Here is a 23,915-nt window from a genome sequence, read left to right on the forward strand (position 1 = left end):
CAGTGCATGTTCACAACCCTCGACCTAATACCAAGAAGTCCCCTGTCTGATTCTCAATAGTAAGGCTATTACGTTACTTTTATTTCCCCTTTTACATTTGTCTCTATTGAATTTTCATTTAACTTATACAGACTTGGGACCATTTCCACTTAAAAGTTCAAGCTGATAAGTGTCGGTACCCAAATATTATATAAATCAATGGATATTGATTCATATTTTTCATGTGGAATTAATATCCTCAACACCCGCTCTCACGTAAAACGTGTGGTCCATTTCTGCCTATACACGTTGTTTCGTGCCCTTAAACTTCCGCCCTCAACAACTGACCTTGAGTCGGGCTCATTTCTTGTGCTCGAGCGAGGAGGACTAACAAGAGACGCTCTTTTTTTGGTTGCTCCCGAATATACTAGGCTTGGCGTGGTATGTGTGCGCACACGCACGTGGATACGCATACGCGTAACCTGAATTCTGATACCATATTAAACAGTCTCTTTCGAAAAACATGGGTCTCATTTGTCATCAAAATATACGCGATTTTTGGCGAGGTATGACTCAAAAAATAAACAATTTTTTGGCAAGGTATGAAATAAGAGAATTTGGACATACTATTAATAATATTCTTCCTTGTCTCCTGAATATTCGAAGAGCACATATACTAATGTATACATTTAAATTAGTCTTGCAGAGGTAAGCAAAGAATTAATGAAAGAATGTAATAACTAAAATAAAGCCACCCCAATCCATAAAGATAATCGATAATAACTTCTGTAGATATAGACTGGAACTAGCTGTGGAGAAGTACCTATATACTGAAGATAATGATCCCATTTTTTTTGGGGGGAGTAATATTGATCCCACATTAAAACGGGCTCCTTTGAAAGGAAAAAAACTAAAATGATTATATCTTACAAATAAATGACTGTAAGACAATGTAAACCAAAAAAAAAAAAGAAGACTGTGTAAGACTAACTTCTTTTTTCCCTAAAAAAAGAAAAAAATCTTTTTCTTTGAAAAATTAAGATGATCTTCTTCCGGTTCAAGTTGTTGGATCAATTTTACTTGGAAGCATGAACAATGACGGATGCACAAGATTAAACCCTCTCCAAGGGCTAATTGCAAACCCACGTATTCCAAGTGTCGTTGTTCCAGAAGAAATATAAAACCTGCAATTTTTTTTTTCCGTAGGCGACCTGAATATGTTTTAATTGAGACTAAGATTGTGTTTGATAACTTCAATTAAGTGCTGAATTTAATTTTTCAGCACTTAATGAAATTAAGTTTGTTTGATAATATAACATAATATTTGACTTAACTTGATGATTCAGTAAAAAAAAATGTTGAATCATTAAGGTTTATGATAACTTCATTTCAGGGGCAACTTTTGGCTTATTTTCAATGATGCCCCTAAACTTTTTTATTTTGCAATCTAGTCCATTTCATGATTTTCAATCAGAATGTTAGAGAGAGAGAGAGAGAGAACGGGGGTGGGGCAAGAAAGGGCGACGGATGAGGGAGGAGGGCAGTGGTGGCCCCAATTCCGGCTAGGACAGCGCTAATCGAGGTCGCCAACAACGTCACGGGTCGCCAGCGGCCTCGCCTGCATGGTGGTGGCTGGGATCGGGGCCACCACCGCCCCCTTCCCTTTCCCACCCTCTTCAATCTCATTGTCTTCTCCTCTTTTTTTCTCTTTTTTTTTTTATATATTTTCAGTAATTGAATTAAAAAATATGGGGCTAAACTATAAAAAAAAAATATTGGGCAAAATATAAATATACACTAGAAAACCATGAATTTTCAACGCTTAAATTTATCAAACAATTTTGACTTAATCAATTAACCACTTATTCTCTTAAGTGATTAAATTTTAAGTGCAAATAAACATAACCAAATAGTACAGATTGAATATTTGTTAATGACCGATTTTACTTTTGGAGTGTGGACAATAGTGCGAGGCCAAGCATCCTCGCCTGGAAATAAGAGATTTTAAGAATGAATTTTCGTTTAACAACTCGTTTTGCTATCTAATTAAGATCCATATTATGGATGAAAAAAATAGTCTTCAATCGATTGCAGTTAATAGATGCCACGAAAGTGATCGCATTTCTTTTCTTTTATCCTTTTTATTGGTGTGAACCATATCGTATTTAAAAAGTTCAATGGGTTCCGCCTAATTTAAGTTTAAACGAAATCGGCACAATAAGGGTTAAAACTCTTTATGTCATGAATATTTTCCATTCATAATTCGAATTCGAAACCTTAATGGTCCGGGAGCATCACATTAGCAAGTATTTCTGCACACCTCTACCATTATAAAGGCCGAAGAGGTAGTTTCATCTCACTTTCGTATTTCCAGATTTGCCCTTATAATAATTGCATTTATCTATATTATCTACATTACTATATAAAGAAAACTTTTGGTGTCCCACTTATTTTTCGTATATATATGTGATATGTGAAGGAAACGTTTGGTGTCCCCCAGTAGTTATTTTTGTATAATTTTACAAAATTACCCCATCATCTCTTATTATTTTATTGGAGAAAAGTAAAATTAAATGATAAATGCATGAATAAAACTGTAAAATTACTTAAATTTTAAATTCACATATCTTCATCTCTCATCCTCTTACACATGACCACCTCCCTCTTTCCTTTTCTTATCCACATATCTATCCCGCTCTCACAACCTAAGTTGCCTTTTTTCTTTCGTACGAACAGTTATTTCTTTGTTTTTTGTTCAAATTTATCAGAATTTTTAAAAAAAATAAATAAATAGCCTAATTATGTATAGTTAAAAATGGTTTATAATTTTTTAAGGCATAGGATTTCAGTTTCGTAATTCACCCAATAAAGTATTACATAATGATAAGAATACACTGGTGAACCACGAAGGTTTCAATCATTTTTTTATTATGTATGTCGCACGTAGCGAGAGGGTACAAAGTCTAATATATATAGATATAGGTGGCCGTCGCCAAATGGATACAATGATTACAGACAATAATTTGAGAGCACTCCAGATAGTTTAAAAGATCAAGAGAAGCGACAACTTTTACTGTGTCGTCCAATGTTGCTCTGTATTAACCCGAATAGGATCCTTACTTGGTTACTCCTAGCCAAAAAATTAGAAAAATTAGTTGAAAGAATTTTACTTGAATTTCATTTCCCGATAGATTGTTCATTGTCTTCAACCGCTTTTGGAAATAGCAATTTTATATTAGAATTATCAAGTAATTCCCGATAGAGTCGAAAGGGAGCTCCTGCATGTACAATTCGGTAAGCTTGATGTAGGCTATAGTGATGCTCTGATATCGGCCTTTGGAAGCCGTTAGAATTTGTAAGCAGTGGACTGCTTAGGAAATGAGGCAATTTGGTCACATATCCTCTTTCCAGGTTAAAAGATCGTCCAATGCCACCGCAGGCGCAATGTCTTGCCAAGGTGAATGGATTATTTCCTCAATCCAGGAATGTTTCTCAGACACTAATTGGCATGCTTCTCGATTATGGGGAGAGGGACCATGCTACCATGTTGATCAGGTGGAAGTTCCGGAAGGGATATAGGCAGCAAAAGGAAGATGCACCGGACGTGATATCATTTACTTAAATGATAAAAAAGAATATGATGATTCTTTTCTTGGGCTGCCCACTGATCCGTCGACAAAAATGCCGTCTCCGAAGATCAATAGGACATTTCAAAAATTCACGGAGTTTACTAAGCTTGTGGGATGATGGAGGTGAAACAGTGTACTGGACCGTGGAATGTCGTCATTTAGATCTAGAAACATCAAATATATCTCGATTATCCTGTATTAGTTAAAAAAATAGAAGATCATTTGTCATACTTTCTAGAGGATTATCGTTATCTTGAAAAACAATAACCAGAGTGCACTGCAATTCGCCTAAAGACCGAGGAATGGGTGCTTCTCGGTTGTGAAACGTATAAAGGAACCAAGTGTAGACATGACCAAGGAAACAAAAGCGATTGTTTGGTTATTTTCTAAGCTTAGTCGAGGGATTGGTTTCAAGCTGATGTTGTTGGCTTCCAATTTCTTTATCCAACTGCAGTTGTAAATCATCATATGAAAAAACTCTTCGGAGGCGGCGGCAGCTTCTCCGTCTCACCGTCCCTCTCGCTCTCTCCCTCCCATTCCTCCCCATGTGCGTATGGCTTAGTTATGGTAGCTCATGTGCTTAACATTCCTAGAGTTCTTCGGCATTTTTCTTACCTCTCTGCGGGGATTAGGCTATTTGCAAGGTGTTTTTGCTGAAGTGGTGCTGAAGCTATGGTCACTCGTAGTCCTAAGTGCTCGATCTGCAATGTGGGTCGTTTACTTCGAATTGATTTGCATGCTAAGGGGTAGGTTAGGGTTCCGGTTAGCTTGTAGAATAAACTGGTGCTGAAGTATGGGAATTGTAGCCTCCTCTTAGCTGTAGAGAGGCTTCCATGTTAGCATTAGGGACCTCCTTAGTGTAATTACATGGCTACAAGAATTACTAGTAAATACTAAGAGGAGATTTTAGTATCAGGCATTTGACTTATATATTTTAGTGTTCATATATTTAATTCTTAGTTTCATCCGGGTATTTTTTTTATACTTATATATTACATTTTATGTATATATGCCTTACTCTAATGCATCTTCTTCTTCTTCTTCTTTCTTTCTTTTTTTTCCCCCCTTTCTTTGCTGCGAGTAGCTCGGGTAGGTCGTCCACTAATCTATATTAAGACACAAACAGAACTATTCATTTGTTAGTTATGAAATGAAAATTATTTGTCTTCTTGCATTTGATTTATATTTTTTAGTGTTCATATATTCAATTCCTATCTAAATGAATAGATGTGAATAAGTGTTATCACATATATAATGTTTTATCCAGGTAAGTTCTTTTTTTTTTACGTATATATTACATTTTATGTATATATGCCTTACTCTAATGCATCTTCTCTTTTTTTATTTATTTTATTTCTTTGCCGCTCGTAGTGCGGGTGCATCATCCACTAGTTCCCTTTTAGGGGAAAAAAAAAGAAGAAGAAAATATACTATTTCTAAATTTAACCTATTCTATACTTCTCATTATGCATATTTGAGACCGGGCCTTCTGTTCAAATCTGACATCCCTCTATGGAATAATGGGCTGGGTTGGGTCTCGGGCTTGGACCTTGGCCCTCTTGTGTACCAACTTGAACATAAACTTCTCTTTTCCCTTCACACCCTAGGAAAGTTCATTAGCATCATCTTCTTGGACTGAGAAACGAGACCCAGTGCAGGTGCATCCCATCTAGAATCATGAGGTTCAATGTTTGAGTTCGAGTTTCGCCGATGGAGTACTCTAGTAGCCACTACTTTAGTCCCGAATAAGGCGTACAGGCTCCCCTGCATAAACAAACAGGAAAAAAAAAAACCTCCTTTTATATTTTTCAAATAGATTGGAAGGTTTTGTTTGTTTTTCAAGTAATAATTTTACTCAACTCAATTCGATTCTTTCCTAAATTTAATAATATAACCATTACTGTTTTATCTTTTTCTGTCATTTAATAAGTTTTCACTCATATTTTTTTGCTAACAATTTTTTATAATTAATTTTTTAATAATAAATTCTCCATATACTTTCATATATATTATATACATACATATATATATATATATTGTCATATATTAATATATTTGTCAACACTTATAATCATTGCACAAAATTAAATTGAGTTGAATCACTTATCCAACTCGTAAAACAAACGCAAGGTTAATTATTATCATTTGAAATGAGAAATCGCTACTAAGTCACTATCTTCTTCGGTGAAATCATCTGTTTTATCAACTTATTAGCCGAAAATAATTTCAATATGGATTTTGGCTTGTCCTTGAAATGTCATTAGCCCATTGAACTTATAAAGGGGTTTTTTGGATTGCAAGTTTTTTCCATTGTGTATCCTATTATCCAGATACTCAACAGTTCTCGACTAATCTAGTTCAAGCTGAGTCAGCTCACTAAGGGACAAGACTATCATAATTAAGAATTTTCTTCTTCACAAGACTTAAATCCTAATTTCTATTTGAGGGGAATAAATGCCCTAAAAGTTTGAGAAAAAGGAGGTTAACACTTAACACAGGGAGAAAATTGACATGAATTATTTCTGATAGGTAAATGTTACGGACAGACCTTCCTAACCTCGAAGATGATCGAGAGAGCCCGAAGTCGTTGAGGTTTGCTAGGGAATGCATGCGATGGAGTCTTCTAGAGAGCCTCGGTCCCCGAACCTTCTAGAAGTTTTCCGATCCTTCTGTAATTAATGTCGGTAGTTGGGATAATTGCATTTATACCAGTAGATGGTAGAAGTAGTTGGATGTACATTAAATACCGAGTGCCTATATAAGGGCCTCACCTTCTCAATTGTACATACACTTAAAAAAAGCAATACAAGTATCATTCTCCAGAGCTTCTCTCTCTAGTTTCTCTCTCTAAAAGTTCTGTGAAGGGAAAGGCTGCCTAGAATAACAATTCTAGGGCCACACAGGTAGGGAACGCTAGATAAAATAGCAAGCCCGTGACAAGTGGTAACAAAGCGAAGGTCTAAGGCGATGGCAACCACTAACCAATTGAAGGTGGTGATCGATGAGACGAGGACAAAGTCCAAGAAGCAGAAGGAAAGCTCGAGGGATCCACTAAGTTCGCTTGAGGGCCGCATGACAAAGATAGAGGTTGTCATGGCGGACATCCAAGGCAAGACCGAGGATGCGTCCAAGGGCATGGAGGAGCTCCGCTCGGACTTTGAGGAGCTTCAAGAGGGTTTGTAGGGCACCTTGAACACTGCGGTGGACGAGTTGACCAGGCGGGACAAGACGCTGGAAGCCCTTTGTCTCGGCCATGCACGCTGAGATCGATGAGCTCAAGGCTGAGCTCGTGCAAGTGCGAAGGACTCGTGTCGACAAGGGTGGCATGAGTCAGCTTAACGCACATCCAGATGTCCCCAGGCCCAAGGAGTTCAAGGGAACTAGGGTGGCCAAGGACGTGGACAACTTCATATAGAGTATGAAAACTTACTTCCGCGCGACGGGAGTAGAGGATGATGTTGTCCGCGTGGGGATGGTCTCCATGTACCTTGTGGACGTCGCTTTGCTATGGTGGCGTCGGAGGTGCGACGACCGAAGTGGTAAGACGGTCAACACTTGGGAGGAGTTCAAGACTAAATTCCGCCAACAGTTATATCTTGAGTATGCGAAGGATGAAGCTCGCGCCAAGCTTCGACACTTTGAGTATAAGGGTAAACTTCGGGAGTATGTGCGGCAGTTCACAGAACTCATGCTTCAGATTCCGTCGCTGACTGACAAAGAAGCCTTCTTCCAGTTCATGGATGTGCTGAAACTGTGGGCTAAGCAAGAGCTACAACGCCGCGGCATGCAGGATCTACACAAGTCTATGTCGACGGCGGAGTCGCTGGTGGAATTCCGCTCATCAAGCAAGTCTGACTCGAAGGAGAAGGGCAAGCCCAAAGGTGGGGGAGATAAAGAGAAGTCCCACCGATCTGATGGCGGCAAGACGGCCAAGTCAACTTTCAAGGACAAGGCGGGGTCGAGCAAGCCAAAGGGGAAGGATGAGCGGATGCTCAAGTGTTTCTTATGCGATGGTCCGCACATGGCTCGAGAATGCCCTACCGAAGCCAAGCTCGCGGCATTGGTGAAAGCCGATGAGGATAAAGAAGAGGAGACGCGGTTGGGCTCGCTGCGTATCCTTAGCTCCATTATGACCAAGAAGGCCAATCGGTCGAAAGGCCTCATGTTTTACGAATGTTGAAATTGTTGGGAAGGCATTTAGCGCTCTCGTAGACACAAGAGCCTCCAACCTCTTCATATCCGAAGAAGGCGCGAAGAAGCTAGGACTTCGCGTTGCAAAGACAAGGGGGCGGCTCAAGACAGTGAATTCCGAAGAAGTCCCGACATGCCGTGTTGCTAAGGACATGGATATTCGGATCGGACAGTGGAGCGGAAATGAAACTATTGAGGTAATCCCTCTTGATGACTACGACTTTGTTATTGGGATGGATTTCCTCGACAGGATCAATGCACTACTCGTCCCATTTGTGGATTGCATCTGTGTGTTAGATGCTATGTGCCAATGCGTGGTGCCGGTCAAGCAATCGATGGGAAATGGGCAAAAGACCTTGTCGGCCATGCAACTGAAGCGAGGGATCCAGAAAGGAGAAGTCACGTACCTTGCGGCTTTGAAGGTAGATGGGGATACGGGCTCGAGAGACGATGTACCAGAGAAGGTCACCCAAGTCCTCGATTCCTTCAAGGATGTGATGCTGATGGAACTTCCGAAGAAGCTTCCACTTAAGAAGGAGGTGGATCACCGGATCGAGTTGGTGCCCGATGCTAAGTCACCCGCCATGGCTCCTTACCAGATGGCGCCGTCAGAGTTGGCGGAGTTGAAGAGGCAGCTCAAGGAGTTGCTTGATACTGGCTATGTCCGACCTTCGAAGGCCCCGTTCGGTGCCCCGGTGCTATTCCAAAAGAAGCACGACGGATCGTTGCAGATGTGTATAGACTACCGAGCACTAAACAAGCTGACGGTCAAGAACAAGTACCCTATACCGTTGATTGCGGATCTCTTTGACCAGCTTGGGAAAGCTTAGTGGTTCTCTAAGTTGGACCTTCAGTCGGGGTACTACCAAGTGCGGATCGCGGAAGGGGATGAGCCTAAGACCGCATGCGTAACGCGATACGGTTCCTACGAGTTCCTCATCATGCCCTTTGGGCTGACTAATGCACCAGTCACTTTTTGCACCCTCATGAATAAGGTACTCCACCCATTCCTTGATCGATTTTGTGGTGGTTTATCTTGACGATATCGTTGTATATAGCCGGTCACTCGAGGACCACGTCGAGCACTTGAGACAGGTGTTCGAGGTGCTACGGGAGAACTCCTTGCACGTGAAGAGGGAGAAGTGTGCATTCGTTAAGAGGGAAGTCCCTTTCCTCGGCCACATCATTAGCAGAGGTCGGGTCCGAATGGATCCATCGAAGGTGGCCTCGATCATGAAGTGGGAATTGCCAACCACGGTGACAGAGTTGCGTTCGTTCCTTGGTCTCGCTAACTATTATCGACGATTCATCAAGGGCTATTCAAGCATCACCGTGCCACTCACGGACCTCTTGAAGAAAGCCCGAGCCTGGGAGTAGACAGACGAATGTCAAGCAGCTTTCGATCGCTTGAAGTGGGTTGTCACGGAGGAGCCCGTTCTCGTGTTGCCTTGTTATGGGAAGCCATTCGAGGTGGAGATGGGTGCCTCGGACTTCGCTATCGGCGGGGTGCTGATGCAAGATGGCCACCCCATCGCGTTTGAGTCCCGGAAGCTTAGTGACGTTGAGCGGCGGTATACGGTCCAAGAGAAGGAAATGACGGCAGTAGTACATTGTCTCCGGACTTAGAGGCACTATCTCTTGGGCTCAAAGTTCGTTGTGAGGATGAACAATATTGCCACGAGTTACTTCCAAACGCAAAAGAAGTTATCCCCGAAGAAAGCTCGTTGGCAAGATTTCCTAGCCGAGTTCGATTTCGTGAAGGAGTATAAGCCAGGGAAGACCAATGACGTGGCTAATGCATTGAGTCGACGGGTGGAACTCCCCGCGATCAGCCGACTTAAGAGTCCATTGTTGGGTCAGATCAAGGAAGGGCTGCAGCATGACGCTAAAGCCCGCATTCTCTAGAAGCTCGCTCGCAAAGGGAAGTCGCTGCAATTTTGGTGCGAGGACGACCTTGTTTACTCCAAGGGTCGTCGAGTCTACGTGCCGCTCTATGACAACCTCAGGCGAGAGATTCTACGGGAGTGCCATGACTCAAAGTGGGCTAGTCACTTGGGGATTCACTGCACATTGCCCCTCGTCAAAGAGCGGTACTATTGACCCCAACTGCGCGATGATGTGGAGACTTTCGTGAAGACTTGTCTTGTGTGCCAACAAGACAAGACAGAGCAGAAGTCGCCCGCAGGACTCCTCGAGCCTCTCCCCATTCCAGAGCGTCCTTGGGAGAGTGTTTCGATGGATTTCATAGTCAACCTTCCGAAGTCGGAGGGATGTCAGACGTTGATGGTCGTGGTTGATTGATTCTCGAAGTATGTGACTTCATCCCGACCAAGAAGGACTACCCAGCGGAAGAGGCAACCCGACTCTTCATGAAGCACGTGGTCAAGTACTGGAGCGTGCCGACCACAATAGTGAGTGATCGTGATCCTCGATTCACGGGGTGATTCTGGACTGAGCTTTTCAAGCTTTTGGGCACGAGCTTGAACTTCTCTACAAGTCTCCATCCTCAAACCAACGGCCAAACGGAGAGGGTTAATGCACTCTTGGAGTTGTACCAACGACACTAAGTGAGCACAATGCAAAAGGATTGGGCGACGATGATTGATGCAGCCCAATTCTCCTATAACCTACAAAGGAGCAAGTCCACCGGCAAAAGTCCCTTCGAGATTGTGACGGGCCAACAGCCATCAACCCCGAGTACGGTGGCATCGGGCTACAAGGGGAATAACCCAGCGGCGTACAAGCTTGCCAAGAGTTGGCAAGAAGAGGCGGACTTGGCACGATCTTGCCTCAACAGGGTGACGAAGCGAATGAAGAAGTGGGCCGATAAGAAGCGTCGCCACGTCGAGTATAGTGTGGGCGACCTTGTGTTGGTGAAACTACACAACATTCTCCGACACAAGGACATGCACAAGGGCCTTACACGGAGATACAAGGGCCCATTCTAAGTCTTCCAGCGTGTAGGTAACGTGGCGTACAAGGTGGAACTTCCTAAGAAGCTAAAACTCCACCCGATATTCCATGTGAGTATGCTGAAGCCATTCCAGGATGACAAGGAAGATCCGAGCAGGGCCGAGTCCTCACGTGCACCAATTGGGACTAAGGCGGCATACGATCGGGATGTCGAGCAAATCTTGGCTGATTGGGTCGTGAGGAAACGTTGGTGCAAGCCGAAGTGTGAGTACCTCATCAAATGGAAGGGTTTACCCGAGAGTAAGGCAAGTTGGGAACCTGCCGAAGATTTGTGGCAGTTCACAAAGCAGATCGAGGCTTTTTATGCAGAGGATGACGAGGGCGTCGCCAAAATAGGTGGGGGAGAATGTTACGAACGGACCTTCCTAACCTCGAAGATGATCGAGAGAGCCCGAAGTCGTTGAGGTTTGCAAGGGAATGCGTGCGATGGAGTCTTCTAGAGAGCCTCGGTCCCCGTACCTTCTGTAACTAATGTCGGTAGTTGGGATAATTGCATTTATACCAGTAGATGGTAGAAGTAGTTGGATGTACATTAAATACCGAGTGTCTATATAAGGGCCTCATCTTCTCAATTGTACATACACTTAAAAAAGCAATACAAGCATCATTCTCCAGAGCTTCTCTCTCTAATTTCTCTCTCTAGAAGTTTTGTGAAGGAAAATGCTGCCTAGAATAGCAATTTTAGGGCCGCACGGGTAGGGAACGCTAGATAAAATAGCAAGCCCGTGACATAAATCTGTATCCATATATATATATATATATTTAATTACTTTGTTTTGTTTAAATCTTTTTTTTCCCAAGAAAGAAAAAGGAAGAAATAATTCTTCATCTCAGACCTTTTATGCAGTATATGGCAGTCAAAAGAGGAGAGAGGGAGGGGGTTGGAATTCCATGTCCATGTCGATATCCAACCATATCCATGTTTATGTCCGGAACCATCCAAACGATAGTAATTAATGTTAGTCACTTTCCTGAGCAAAAAAGGAAGGAAAGCTGCTGCTTCTTTGGATACCTTCATGATTTTATCCACTACCCCAACAACAACATTCCCCAAAAAAAATTTCAAAATATATTGACATCATAAAAATAAAAAATCATGTAATTGGTCTTTGCTATAGTCTATTTTTATTTATTTACCTATTTTTACAAAAGAAGAAGAATATCATTCATTTCATTTATAAGATATCGTCGGTAAGTTGAAACGATTGATGATACAAGTTACGTGTGCCGACATATTATGCGCTTTTATTATAATGTCTCTTAAATAAAAAGAATAAAATATGATTTAAGCGAAAGAAATTTGATGTTGATTCAGCAATTTATAATAACATAAAAGAAGGTAGCAACTGCAAGTGCAGTGATCCATGTCAAATATATAAGAAAATTGAAGTAGAATCCCTTGGCATGTTTGATTATTATTATTATTATTATTATTATTATTTTGGGTCACATCCTCAAGCCAATGTTTAAATTTTAATGGTTGCATGGGCATGAAACAATGTTGACCATCAGTTCGACGGAAATTATAAAGGTATGTTGAGGAATTAGGTAATAAAGTATTTAGGACTAAAAGATTCTCTTTTTATTTTTATTTTAAATATTTTAAATATGTATTTTCATATGTATATGGTATATAATTTGATCTTCCGAATCAATTCTTCCTCGTTCGTCTTCTTAAACTGCAAATGAAGTTTTTTTTTTCTCTTGACGGTCAATTTCTATCAATTGTATCTATGTTCTGCTCTGGACGACCAGTGAAGGGCGTGTAGGAACGGTTTTTTTAATGAACTGAGTAACTGTAAAACAACAAAAAATACAATGAGTAATAAATTTTTTGGTAAATTCTAAAGGTGGAATAAGAAACTATACTTAACAAGATAAGGTGAAAAAGGACCAATCACTTGATTTATTATCCACATGTTGATAAAAATATTTTTTTGCTATAATTTTTTTAATATTTTTTCGTATCACGTGATGAGATATAATTACTAAAAATATATCTATTTATAAATAGAAAAGAAATTCATAGGAGATAATTGACTCGTGCAATATTTAGTTCACGTTGTCATGAAAAAGTATAAATTTTTTTTTTAAAAAAAAAGTGAAATCGCACCTAAATTTTGACTGATTGAGTTCTGCCCCTGAAATGCTACATATAGCTTGAGATCCCTTTTTTTTTTTTTTGTGAATAGAAAGCAGCGGGGTTCGAGATTTGTTGACGAGGACTCCCCCGAATTGAGCATGCCATTCCTTCAGGTCACATACAGAACTCTTGTCCTATGAGCCGTGGCGAGGTGACGGAAGGAACCCGGACCCCAAATGTTAGCCGAGGCATTACCGCCAGGCCACCGGCTTGAGAGGCAGTATATGTATATGGGGCATCCGTCCTCTCCAACTCACCTGTGGGAGCGGCAGACAGGACGCCCAATATTCAATTAACAGATCACCACAACATAGAATAAGCTCGAGGCCAAGAATATTTCCTCAATTATGAATATAATCCAAAGATAAAAAGAAACAGATAAATAAAGTACGTAATAATGATGCAGTTGACAAATTGTACTTTATATAAATAGCAAGTTGAAGGGTTGGAAAACATCCCAATTAGACTAGTATTAGATTATCAAATCAATAAATTTGAATATCTTATGATCTCACGAAATACATCTTGTGACCTCGAAGAAAAGTATTTGGGACAGAAGAAATATGTGTCCCGAAGATTCTGAAAATACAGCTCACCTCCATCAGCCTTTCTTTCTTTCTTTCTTTCTTTCAGTCCCAAAGGAAGGAAAAAATAAATAAAAATAAAAAATAAAAAAACAAAACATCATAGACATAGTTCACATTCGATTCCACTCAAAGCCTTCCCTCTCCTCGTCGTCCTCCGCCCACCAGCCCCATCCCCTCTTTTGATCCCTTCCGCTGCCCCAAAATCAAATCTTTCTTTTTCCTCCCATCCCTCTCTGCTGTTTCCTCTTCCTCCTATTCCACTGTGCTCTTGCTAGGGTTTCTCTGCTTTTTCCTCTTACTATTATTAGCTAAGAGCTCTGTTCCTGTAGCCTGATCACCCACAGCACTACAGCACTCCCCTCGAAAGGCACCCTTCTGGCCCTTTCTTGCTTGGCTTCACACTCTGAGGTTCAAAGGGTCTCCGGTGATCCGCCCAAGATGGGTCCTTTGTGATGGTGGGGGCGAGCTCCAGTTCCTCACATGGCGGGCCTCACTTAGTCCAACAAACTTGAATTAGCCTCCTGCTTCAGCTCGCTTGATCGGCTCTGATACCGTGATCTTCAGTATCCTTTCGATGGCGTATCACCAGACGGTGGCCGGGTCGCCGTTAACTGCCGTGAGGGACACGACGTACACGAAGGTGTTCGTGGGAGGGCTCGCGTGGGAGACTCAGAGCGACTCCCTCAGGCGCTTCTTCGAGCAGTTCGGGGACATCTTGGAGGCCGTCGTGATCACTGACAAGAACACTGGCCGATCCAAAGGTTATGGTTTTGTAAGTACTGAGCTTCCCCACTTCGGAATTGCAATTTCGGTTGGTTGTGTTTTGCTCTATGGGTCAGAGTTTTGGCAGGGGATCAGCTTCATTTCTCAGCTTTTGTGATTTGTTTGCTAATACAATTCATGGAGGAACTGAGTTATGCCCTACTGATTAGTTGTATACAGTTCGGGCTGTTAGAGGAATGTCAGTTCTCTAGTCTTGGGTTCTTGGCTTATATATATGATGTGGTTCTGGAATAAGTAATTGCGGTTGCCATATCATAGTACAAAGCTGTTCGAGTTCTCTGTTTTAATGCGTCGAAGACGTCTATACACTCATTATATTTTCAGTTGTAGGGAAAACGGAAGTAAATTTTGTTGTTGTTGTAAAATGCAAACCGATCAAATTAATTGAAGAGAATGAGAATTTTGGTAGAATTTTACGCAAGAAGGAAATCGGCGACCGGTCTCCACAATTAAAACCATTGACCTTAACTATCTGTTTCCATGTGGATTTTGGAATCTTCGGTTTCCTGTGAATATGCTGGTCTAATGAAATATTCCTCAGTTGATGGATCTCTTATCTTTTCCCTGTACTTTTTTTATGATATGCTTTTTTGTCGTGGTAATAGAGTGCTGTTGACTACAGCTATGATGTGGTTGTACTTGTATTGCATTTATATGGAGGTTAGGTGACATTCCGTGATCCCGAAGCTGCGAGGAGGGCTTGTGAGAACCCAAGTCCGGTAATTGATGGTAGGAGGGCAAACTGTAATTTGGCTGCTCTTGGACGCCTCCGGCCCCCTTTTTCTTTCGGTATCTATTTCTTGTGGCACCTTGTAATTTACTATATGAAACCGATAATGGAGTTGCACTATTGAGCTATTCACTTGTTCCTTGGATCGATTTCTCTGGTCCAGAGATACTGTTGTTACGTTTTTGGCTTCTATTTTCTGCTGTTTATTTATGACAGAACACTCTTGTCCATTTTAACGCCCCATGTGCTTTACGAAAAAGGAACGTAGTTCTGTAACATCAGTTGGACATTGGTGTACTCTGCAACAAAAACAGGTCCTTTTATTTTTGGGTGTTCATTTATGGAGGGTTGTGGGTTGATTGGAGATGGTATATGTCTAGAACCGCTTGTTTGATGCAGAAGTCAGGCTTTCTCTTTAAAACCAGTTATGGTATCTTGATGCATCTTTCTAGAAAGCGAGTATGCTCAACGATGTTTTGCAACTTGATTTTTCTAAAAGTCGAGAGCATATGGTGCTGCTATTGGTCTGATACTGATGTACATCTTTTATTTTTGGCGGTGTGGTCATATATCTTTATTCCTACTCTGTTCTTGTTCTACAGGGCGAGTAAGACCAGTGATACCTCTGATTGGGAGTGTGCAGAACCCGAGAAGTCCTTACGTTGGAAACCCCAGTTATCATCAACCTGGTGGTTCTTATGGTTATCAGCCGGGATTCGTATATCCCCCCTACGGGTAAGCTTAAGTTTGAGTTCATGGGAACATTAACATATAGTAAGTGCAGGAGATTAGTCTTTCCAAAACAATCTTCAACTAAATCATAATTACAGTAAGTATCTATTGCATGTCCACTTGCCATTTTCTTTACTAGTTAAAGTTGAGCTGACATGCTGATGGAATTGGGACAGTGTAGGGGCTGTTGATCCTAGCTAGTGATTGTGTCAATAAATGTGTTTTACACGTTTCACCAAAAAAAAAAGTGTTCTACATGGACTGCTCTAGTTTTTCTCTATTTTCAGTGAGGTAAACTGCAGAATGGTAATTTAAAGGAAAATGATTAATTGTGTCATACTCATTGAAGCATCTGAACAAGCTAATCGTGTCAGAATTGATAGTCATTGGGACAGATAGTGCTAGTTTTTGAGTTCACAGGAGAGATAGGAAGATGGATTTACTATAAAATTTTGGCACGACAGGGATTTAGATGAGAAATTATCAGGAATTCAGGATGGCAATGGGCAATGTTTGTTATGTTGTCTCCTACGACCCTATCTTCTTTAAGACATTTTTTTTCCTCTTCGTTCTGCAGATACACCACATATGCCCCCGAGTATGTCTATTCACAGGTAACTTCAAGCTAAGGCAGTTTGGGAATTTTAGCGGAACTAGTATTCTATATGGCACGACTTCTTATTAATTATCATATAGCTTACTTGGGATTGTCGTCTCTGTTTTCTTCACGGTTGTTCAGGGTGCTTACAACCCTTATGTACCGCAGCAATACCTTCATGTTTATGGTGTGCCGGGGGTACCTACCACAGGACCTTACTCTTATGGACAACTGGGGCACCCTACTTCGGGAAGTCATGGGTACACATCGCTCCAGAACTATGGAGTGCCAGGTCAGCATCTAGTGCAATTCGCTGGGCCCAACCTCAACGGACCAACCACAGCTCCTCCAATTCCAACTATTCAGGCACCTTATCCCACAGGCAAGAAAGATCTCTCTCTTGTCTAAACTGATCTGTCCCGGTGCATGAGTAACTTGCTCATCAGAACTTGATTAAACCTGCTTGTTCCATATAAATTTGTAAATATGTTCGCAAAGAGATGGTAACAACAGTTGAACCTGAAGGTTGGGCCCGTGTAACCCATGAGAAACTTTGCCTTGGCCATTTTCACATCTGTTCTGCTTCTGATATATAGGCCGATTACAGGAACCACGTAGCTTATATAATGTCTGATATCTGATTCCATGAATGAATTATACCAGACTCGATTTTCGCATGGATCAATACCTCAAAGGCTTGTAAATGAGTTTCTTGCTTTTCATGCCTAATTTGAGGGCCACTACTTAATAATTGTAACCCTTCATTTGACCTTATTAGTCGCATTGGCTTTCTCCAGGTGTGGGTGGACCGGTTCCGGGACAGCCACAGATAATTGTAACTGCTCATTCTCCACAGTTCACTAGTGGTTCTGATCAAACAGCTGGTTGAGTTTTCCATTGGAAAGTCACATCGTCAGGCAAGTTTTCTTCATGTATTCTTTTCCCTTGATTTTGGAAGATTTTATAATATCTTTTTTAATGTATAATAATTTTAAAATTTTTAGTAATTTTTAGTTTTATGGTGTAATTTTCTCTGCAGGTAATCCTTAGATTGCGGCGGGACTTAGAGCTGCAGTACCGCTACTTCAGCGGCAGGCTCCGAATCTTAGCCTTGCAAGTTGTCATCTTGGCATCTAGAGGTGATACGAAATGGCTTATCTTGTTTTTCCTAAATAACAGTGCTGCCGTCGACCCATTTAGAAGGGATTTACATAAACCAGATCAATCACAGCTAGTTGAATGGAAACATACAAATACATGTCGTACTATTTTCGCATGTCATGCAATCAAATGATATTGTTCCTTATCAAATGACAAATAATTAATTACGAAATCTACAATATATTCTTTGTTTTCATGATCTCATTGTAACAGTGCAAGTGCAAGTTGTAATGGATGTAATTGACCCTATGTACATTGATCCTTCTCTACATTTCTGGCTAGATCTAGATATTATTTGAAGTCTTTCAAAATGCAATTCAACATATTGTCCGTTTATTTTTTGCTGTCAAATTTGGAAATATATAGAAATGCAAACATTTTTCTATAGCAAAAGGTGGCTCTCTCCTAGAGCCTGCAAAATTTCAGCACCCTTTTCTCCGACTGATTGATTTTTTTATTCAATGCAGGTCATCTTTTGTTGTGACGATCAAAGATCGAAGTCAGCTGTAAGATGTTGAGTCACTACTCTGAACCCAAACCCCAGAGTCTGAGGCCGTGGCAAGAAGGTGTTGGGACCACTCTTCCATCGCCCTCCAAAGAACGTGTTCTCGGCCTTTCTCCCCGAGTTGGCTGCCCAGGAATGCGGTTTTCCCTCGCAGCCAAAAAACATGTTGAAAGAAAAAAGACCGATCTTGTCCTGTGTCATGAAAGAATCAACATATGATTCTACTGCATCATCCTAACCGAACCGTGGAGCAGGTCCAGGTTCAGGTTTCTAGTTCGGTTTGCATCAGTAGCTGTGGTCATCATATATCTCCATTTCTGCATCTCTCGTTTGCATCTTTAACGTTTCTGTTTACAGAACTCCCAATGCTGGTATATTCTTTTACCAGTAGGGCGCCCGTAGAATTTCCCCTTTTTTCATCTCCAACTTTTTGTTCCGGTTTCTTAAGGAAGCCAAATTCATAACCAAGTGTGGGCAGTACACTATTGCACTTCTTTCTTTTCCCAGTTTCTTTTTCCTGGACTCTACTATTGCGACGATTTCTTTGTAGTCGTATTCTCGTGTTGGACTAAGTGAGTAGTTTTTATCAGTCGAGATCCCTGTGCTGCTAAGTCTTTGCTGAAGCATGTTGGCTGTGACAATTAATCCAGCAGATGGACCTTCGTTGGCTAAGATCAAATCCCGATTGTCCCACAGCTGTGGTCGGGCATTCTCCTGTGGTTCCATGATATTGATTCTGCGACTCCTCCCCATGAGCTTTGTCGTGTTCATCTTTAATCCCAGCAAACCCAATCTAGATTATCAAATGTTCCGTCGAAAATTTATTTTCCAACTCTGTTCATCTCCAGCACCTCCGAATCGGTTGTCTGTCAATCTTCACCTTCTGCCTGGCTACATGGGGCAGAAGAGTCTCTGATGGAGGAGAAGAAGATGGAGTTCCAGCGGCAGGTCAAGTCTATTTCGGAAATTCTTACGTTCAGCCGTTGGACGTTTAGTCAGTTGAGAGAAAAAATTCTTTAATAGTTGAAGAGTAACGTACAAGTGTAAAAAAGTTCGGTGAAAGTTCTGCACGAGTGTGGAAAATTTTCACACCAACAATGTTTTTAGTGTTAAAATTTGTTGCACTAGGAAAAAACGTTTTGTACACTTGTAAAAGTGATCTGAAAAAGTTCCGCACGAGTGCAAAAAAAATTTGTACTTGAAGGATAATGTTTTAAAAGAGAGTTAAATACCACGATAAAATAAATTTTCCTACAAAAAGGACGGCTTTTCGTATCAAAGAAAACATTTTCTCTGGTACGGACTATTCCTCTAGTACAAAAAAACTTATCACAAGAAGAACAATGTGTCGAGAAGCCTTTCACACTTGTACGAGATGTTGGCCTTTTAAGTGCGAAAAATTTTCGCACTTGTGTGAAATTTGTTACAGACTAAACGGGAGATTGCAATCCAAAAGACTAATTTATTAGGTGGGAGAGCTTATTTAGTCCATAACAATATGAACTGAACCGATTGAAGGTATGAGATATGTCCCATATTGATTGTATGGGCAATTAATGTGAGAACATTACGTCAGACTCTACACCAAATCTGCTTAAGATTATAAGGAAAAAAAAAGGATTATGGAACTCCTCACCGTACTTTTAAACGAAATCAACGTGGACAAATTTCATACCTTCAATTGGTTGAATCCATAACAAAATCCTTTTCCACTTGTGGGAGACGTTCTTCAAATATCGCACTTGGAGCTGCTAAACATTGAGTCATGGAACTCTAGAATTCACTGTCTTTTTGGGTGGGATAGAGAAATGTAAACCCCGATGCTTAGAAGACACATGCTTTTTTTTTTATTATTTTTTCGATTGTATGAGTGGTCTACTCATATGCTTATCTATATTTCTTGAATATATATTTATTTTATTGCTTTATTACTTTTTATTTGATAATTCTATTAGGTGAATTAATTGTATATAATTACCTTTGTGCCACTATTTAATGCACTGTTTTCAAATTTTTATATATAGATATATATTTATATTCTTTCTTACAATGTAATTTTTTTTGAAAGACTAATTTTCATAAAGATGAATAATATTTTTTAATTATATTAATTTTCAGAAAAAATTTCATAACTTTTTATTAAAAATTATAGAAAGCAAATTAGTTCAATGATAATTTTGCAACTAACCATCTCATTTAATAAGCGTAGTCTATTAAGTGAACTAGACCAACGGGCCCGTGCATATACAGGGCTATATCTTGCTATATTTAATACAATCATTCTCTTAGTTTTTATTACGACCTCTATAAAAATGATTTTCATTTATTCTCATACATATTTATAATATTTCACGGATACAATGTCTCCTTTGTTAGTTGAGTGATCTTAGTACTCCACCCACTATAAGAATGTAAAAAAAATGCTCACATGAACACATCTTATTCATACATCTAACAAAAAATAGAGTAAACAATAAATCAAATATTTCATGTATTGCATGATTATATATATATATATATATATTACTAAAAGCCAAAACCAAGCATTGAGAAGTGCCACGTAGGATGAGGAAAGCTTCTCCTTGCATGGCATTTCCTATGACCGCTAATAATAATGCGACAAGTGGCACAAAATTGTGATGCCGCATTACTTCTCGAAACCGAAATATCCTGCATCATGAAGACGAAAAGACTAATTCATAATGATCAATTAAATTGCCATATCAAATCTTCCAAGATGCGAAATCGTTCTGCACAGTTTGCATGAGATGCTTCTTCAAAAGTGAAGCCGCTTGCTTCTCGTAATAATTTCCTTGAATAGCTTCTCGAAAGTTGAAACCGTTTGTTTCTCATAAGTTTGCTTCACTTTTGTGTGTCGTTTTTTATATCTTGCAATATAATTTTATATAAAGTAGGAGAATTTTTTCATGATTATGGGAATATCATCTTTCATAAGTTGGGGCCATATTAGTCCTATCAATTATAGAAGTATGAGTAATATTTGTTCATTGAACCAACCGTTCATTAAGATCATACAATTATAGGTTGGGGCAATATTAGTTGTTCGGAATTATGCACTCTTAGATAGAGAAGATTTGAGAAGAATAGGAAATTGTCGAAAATTTTCAATTTCTAAATATATTATGAGCTCTTCTAATAAAATTATAATAAATTAAGATAACAAAAAAGTTTCTCCTTTACTGTTACCATTTCATACATAAGTCAATATATATGAATATTATTTGCGTATTCATAAAATAAAATGATCGGTCACATAACTCTTGCGGGCCCAATCGTCTAGTTCTTAAATAGTTCATGAACTGTGAGGACAAAACTTTTGGTCACTACTTGATATAAAAGCATACCCATCTAATGTATATACAATACAGTTTACTTACCCCAAGTTTACTTAGCGTCTTATGATTCCAATATATTTTGGTTGCTACAGGTGATGATGAGCTTTCTTGCTCAAATTTCCTTTCATGTCAGAGCTTGTAAAAATAAAAAAGGTTCTTTTTGTGGAACACAAAACTCTATTAAGTTCAGAATAATCAAACTAAATTTATTACAAATAATCATATATATATATATATATATGAATAATCATATATATATGTTTATTTAAGGCCCGTTTGAATTGTTAAACTAATTTTAGAATCATGATTTTGATTTTAACTCAACACACTACACAACAAAAATACACGTTTCCCAAGTCAAATTTATAATACTATCTCATTTGTCTTTTTCCACAATCAAAATCAAAATCAAAATCAAAATCAAAATCAAAATCATAATTCTAAAATCACACTAATAATTCAAACGCAGCATTAATTATTTGGGCAGATATATCACAAATATCTAGTTAATAATTTTCCAAGAAATGGTTTTATGATATCCATGCATGTATCCAATCCAATTATTGTTTTCTTTTCATATATGAGCATAAGTTCTAGAAGCTTGTGATTGTTTTCCTTGTACCGTGGAAGTTTCGTTCTTATATATTTCTATATCATTCCTTATAGATAATTATTTGCAATTTGATATACCAATTTTCTTATATAGCATAATAATATATTTCAATTGTTAATTTCAAACATTAAATAATGATCTTCTACAATTTTTGCAAAAAATTATAGTAATTTAAATAGTTCAATGATAATTTGCTACAAATCTTTTTAAGAAATATGCATCACATTAAATCAATTGTTTATAAACATTTATGACTTATATATAATTTTAAAATTACAAGAAAATTAATTTGTTGTCCTTTATTAATAGTATTTATGAAATCCTTATTTTGAGTATTATTTTTTTATTCCATTTATGACCATAGTTTACAGTACTGACTATTGTGTTTACAAATTTTTTATTTATTAATGTATCTATACTTTAAGCTAAAAGAGAGTTCTAAATGGCAACTCTTCGTTAATCACATGTCATCAAAGAGAGATTTAAAATAAAATATTCTAAAATTCCATTCTCTTCTTTCTCCGAAAAAAAAAACTTTCAAAGAATAAGAATATGGGATATATATATATATATATACACAATAAAAATATATATAAAGGTTGTAGGCTTTCAAGAGGAATATGTCATTATTTTTGACATATTTATATTTGTTTCAATATAACTATTCTATGCTTAATAGTACGAGCACTTGAAATATATTTCAAAAGTTTTTAGAACATTCCACTAAAAATAAATCTTTCTAAGCACAAAATATTATTTTCATTTACGTACATTTAAGGGTCATATATTACTTATAGAAAAGAATAAATATTAATTTTTCTAATTTTGTAAGTATAATTTTATTTTTCAATTTTCTTAAACTTCATAATCTTCTATAACAAACTTGTTTTTTTTTTTATATAGAATTATCTTTTACATTATCATATATGTTTATTAATTTTGATGTATTAACATGTATTAATTACATTTTACATACATATTGATTGCTTAAAAGTTTAAAAATAACTATGTCCGTGAATTTAACATGTATTTCATGGTTATAAGTTAGTGTAATTTTTGACAATTAACATTAACAAAGATAAATAAAATATAAAATTATTGTTTTAAAACTTTATATCCGTGCATCGCACGGGTGAAATAATCTAGTATAATTATAATAAGTGGCTATGACAAATTTTTGGGGAATTAGCATAGTTTGTTTTGCTATATAACATATTTTTTTGTTTCAATTGTAATTTGAAAATCAGTTCTCATTTAAATTTTTATGTTATAATATTCTTTTTATTATTCTTCGTTTTTAGTGTCTTTTTTTCCTTTTTAATTTTTTTTCTATAATTTATTTAATTTATTATAATTATAGTTAGTAAGAGATTTAGTTACATTTATTGCATATATTATGAACCTAAACTAATTCATTATACACCAAAGTTAATTTTACTTATATATAGAAGAAAGATATATTACATGTAGTGATATAATAGTTGGGAAAAGAACAAGTAAAAAGTGAAAATATAAGACAAAATTGAGAATACAAAAATAAGAAAATTTGGTTGACGAAGGGAGCAAATGAAAAGAAACATCTTCACTCCGTTACCAAACACCACATTAACATAGAGTTCGGTACCAAAATTAAGTTTAATTTAATTTAATTTAGTTTGATTTGAGAAGATGAAGATAAAAATATTTGGAAAAAATATGTGAGAGAATTTGAAAAAGAAAATAAAAAAGTAATGATTGTGTTGTTAAATTGAGAAAAAAATGTTGAAATTGAGGAAAAATGTTGAATAGTTGAAAAAATTTAATATTAAAAAAATATTTATAATAATATATAAAAATATGTAAAAGAGAAATTTTGAAGAAAAAAAAGTAATGATTGTGTAAAGTTTATTTAACAAACAAATACAAATCATAAAAAATATTTTGCTTAATAAGAGT

The 23,915-nt window shown here is 38.2% G+C and overlaps 1 protein-coding gene across 2 annotated transcripts; it reads left to right on the forward strand.

The window, feature by feature from the left end:
• The first annotated feature begins 13,593 nt into the window (after positions 1-13,593).
• Positions 13,594-18,602, forward strand: LOC116211112 (RNA-binding protein 24-A-like). Of its 2 annotated transcripts, none has more exons than XM_031545339.1 (8): positions 13,594-14,274; positions 14,951-15,074; positions 15,618-15,750; positions 16,325-16,361; positions 16,514-16,727; positions 17,143-17,262; positions 17,385-17,484; positions 17,974-18,602. In XM_031545339.1, the coding sequence occupies exons 1-6, from the start codon at positions 14,077-14,079 to the stop codon at positions 17,232-17,234; spliced, it is 798 nt and encodes a 265-aa protein (XP_031401199.1). In that variant the 5' UTR covers positions 13,594-14,076; the 3' UTR covers positions 17,235-17,262; positions 17,385-17,484; positions 17,974-18,602. The 2 variants fall into 2 exon arrangements, with proteins under 2 accessions (XP_031401199.1, XP_031401198.1); XM_031545338.1 differs by having other exon boundaries at positions 13,600-14,274; positions 16,487-16,727.
• Positions 18,603-23,915: the final 5,313 nt, after the last annotated feature.

This window comes from Punica granatum, chromosome 6 (assembly GCF_007655135.1).
Source record: "Punica granatum isolate Tunisia-2019 chromosome 6, ASM765513v2, whole genome shotgun sequence".
NCBI lineage: Eukaryota > Viridiplantae > Streptophyta > Magnoliopsida > Myrtales > Lythraceae > Punica > Punica granatum.

Coding starts and splice junctions, on each gene's coding strand:
- LOC116211112 (XM_031545338.1), top strand. CDS start 14,077: ATGGCGTATCACCAGACGGTGGCCGGGTCGCCGTTAACTGCCGTGAGG. Junction 15,751..16,324: donor TTCGTATATCCCCCCTACGG/GTAAGCTTAAGT, acceptor TTCGTTCTGCAG/ATACACCACATATGCCCCCG. Junction 16,728..17,142: donor TCAGGCACCTTATCCCACAG/GCAAGAAAGATC, acceptor GGCTTTCTCCAG/GTGTGGGTGGACCGGTTCCG.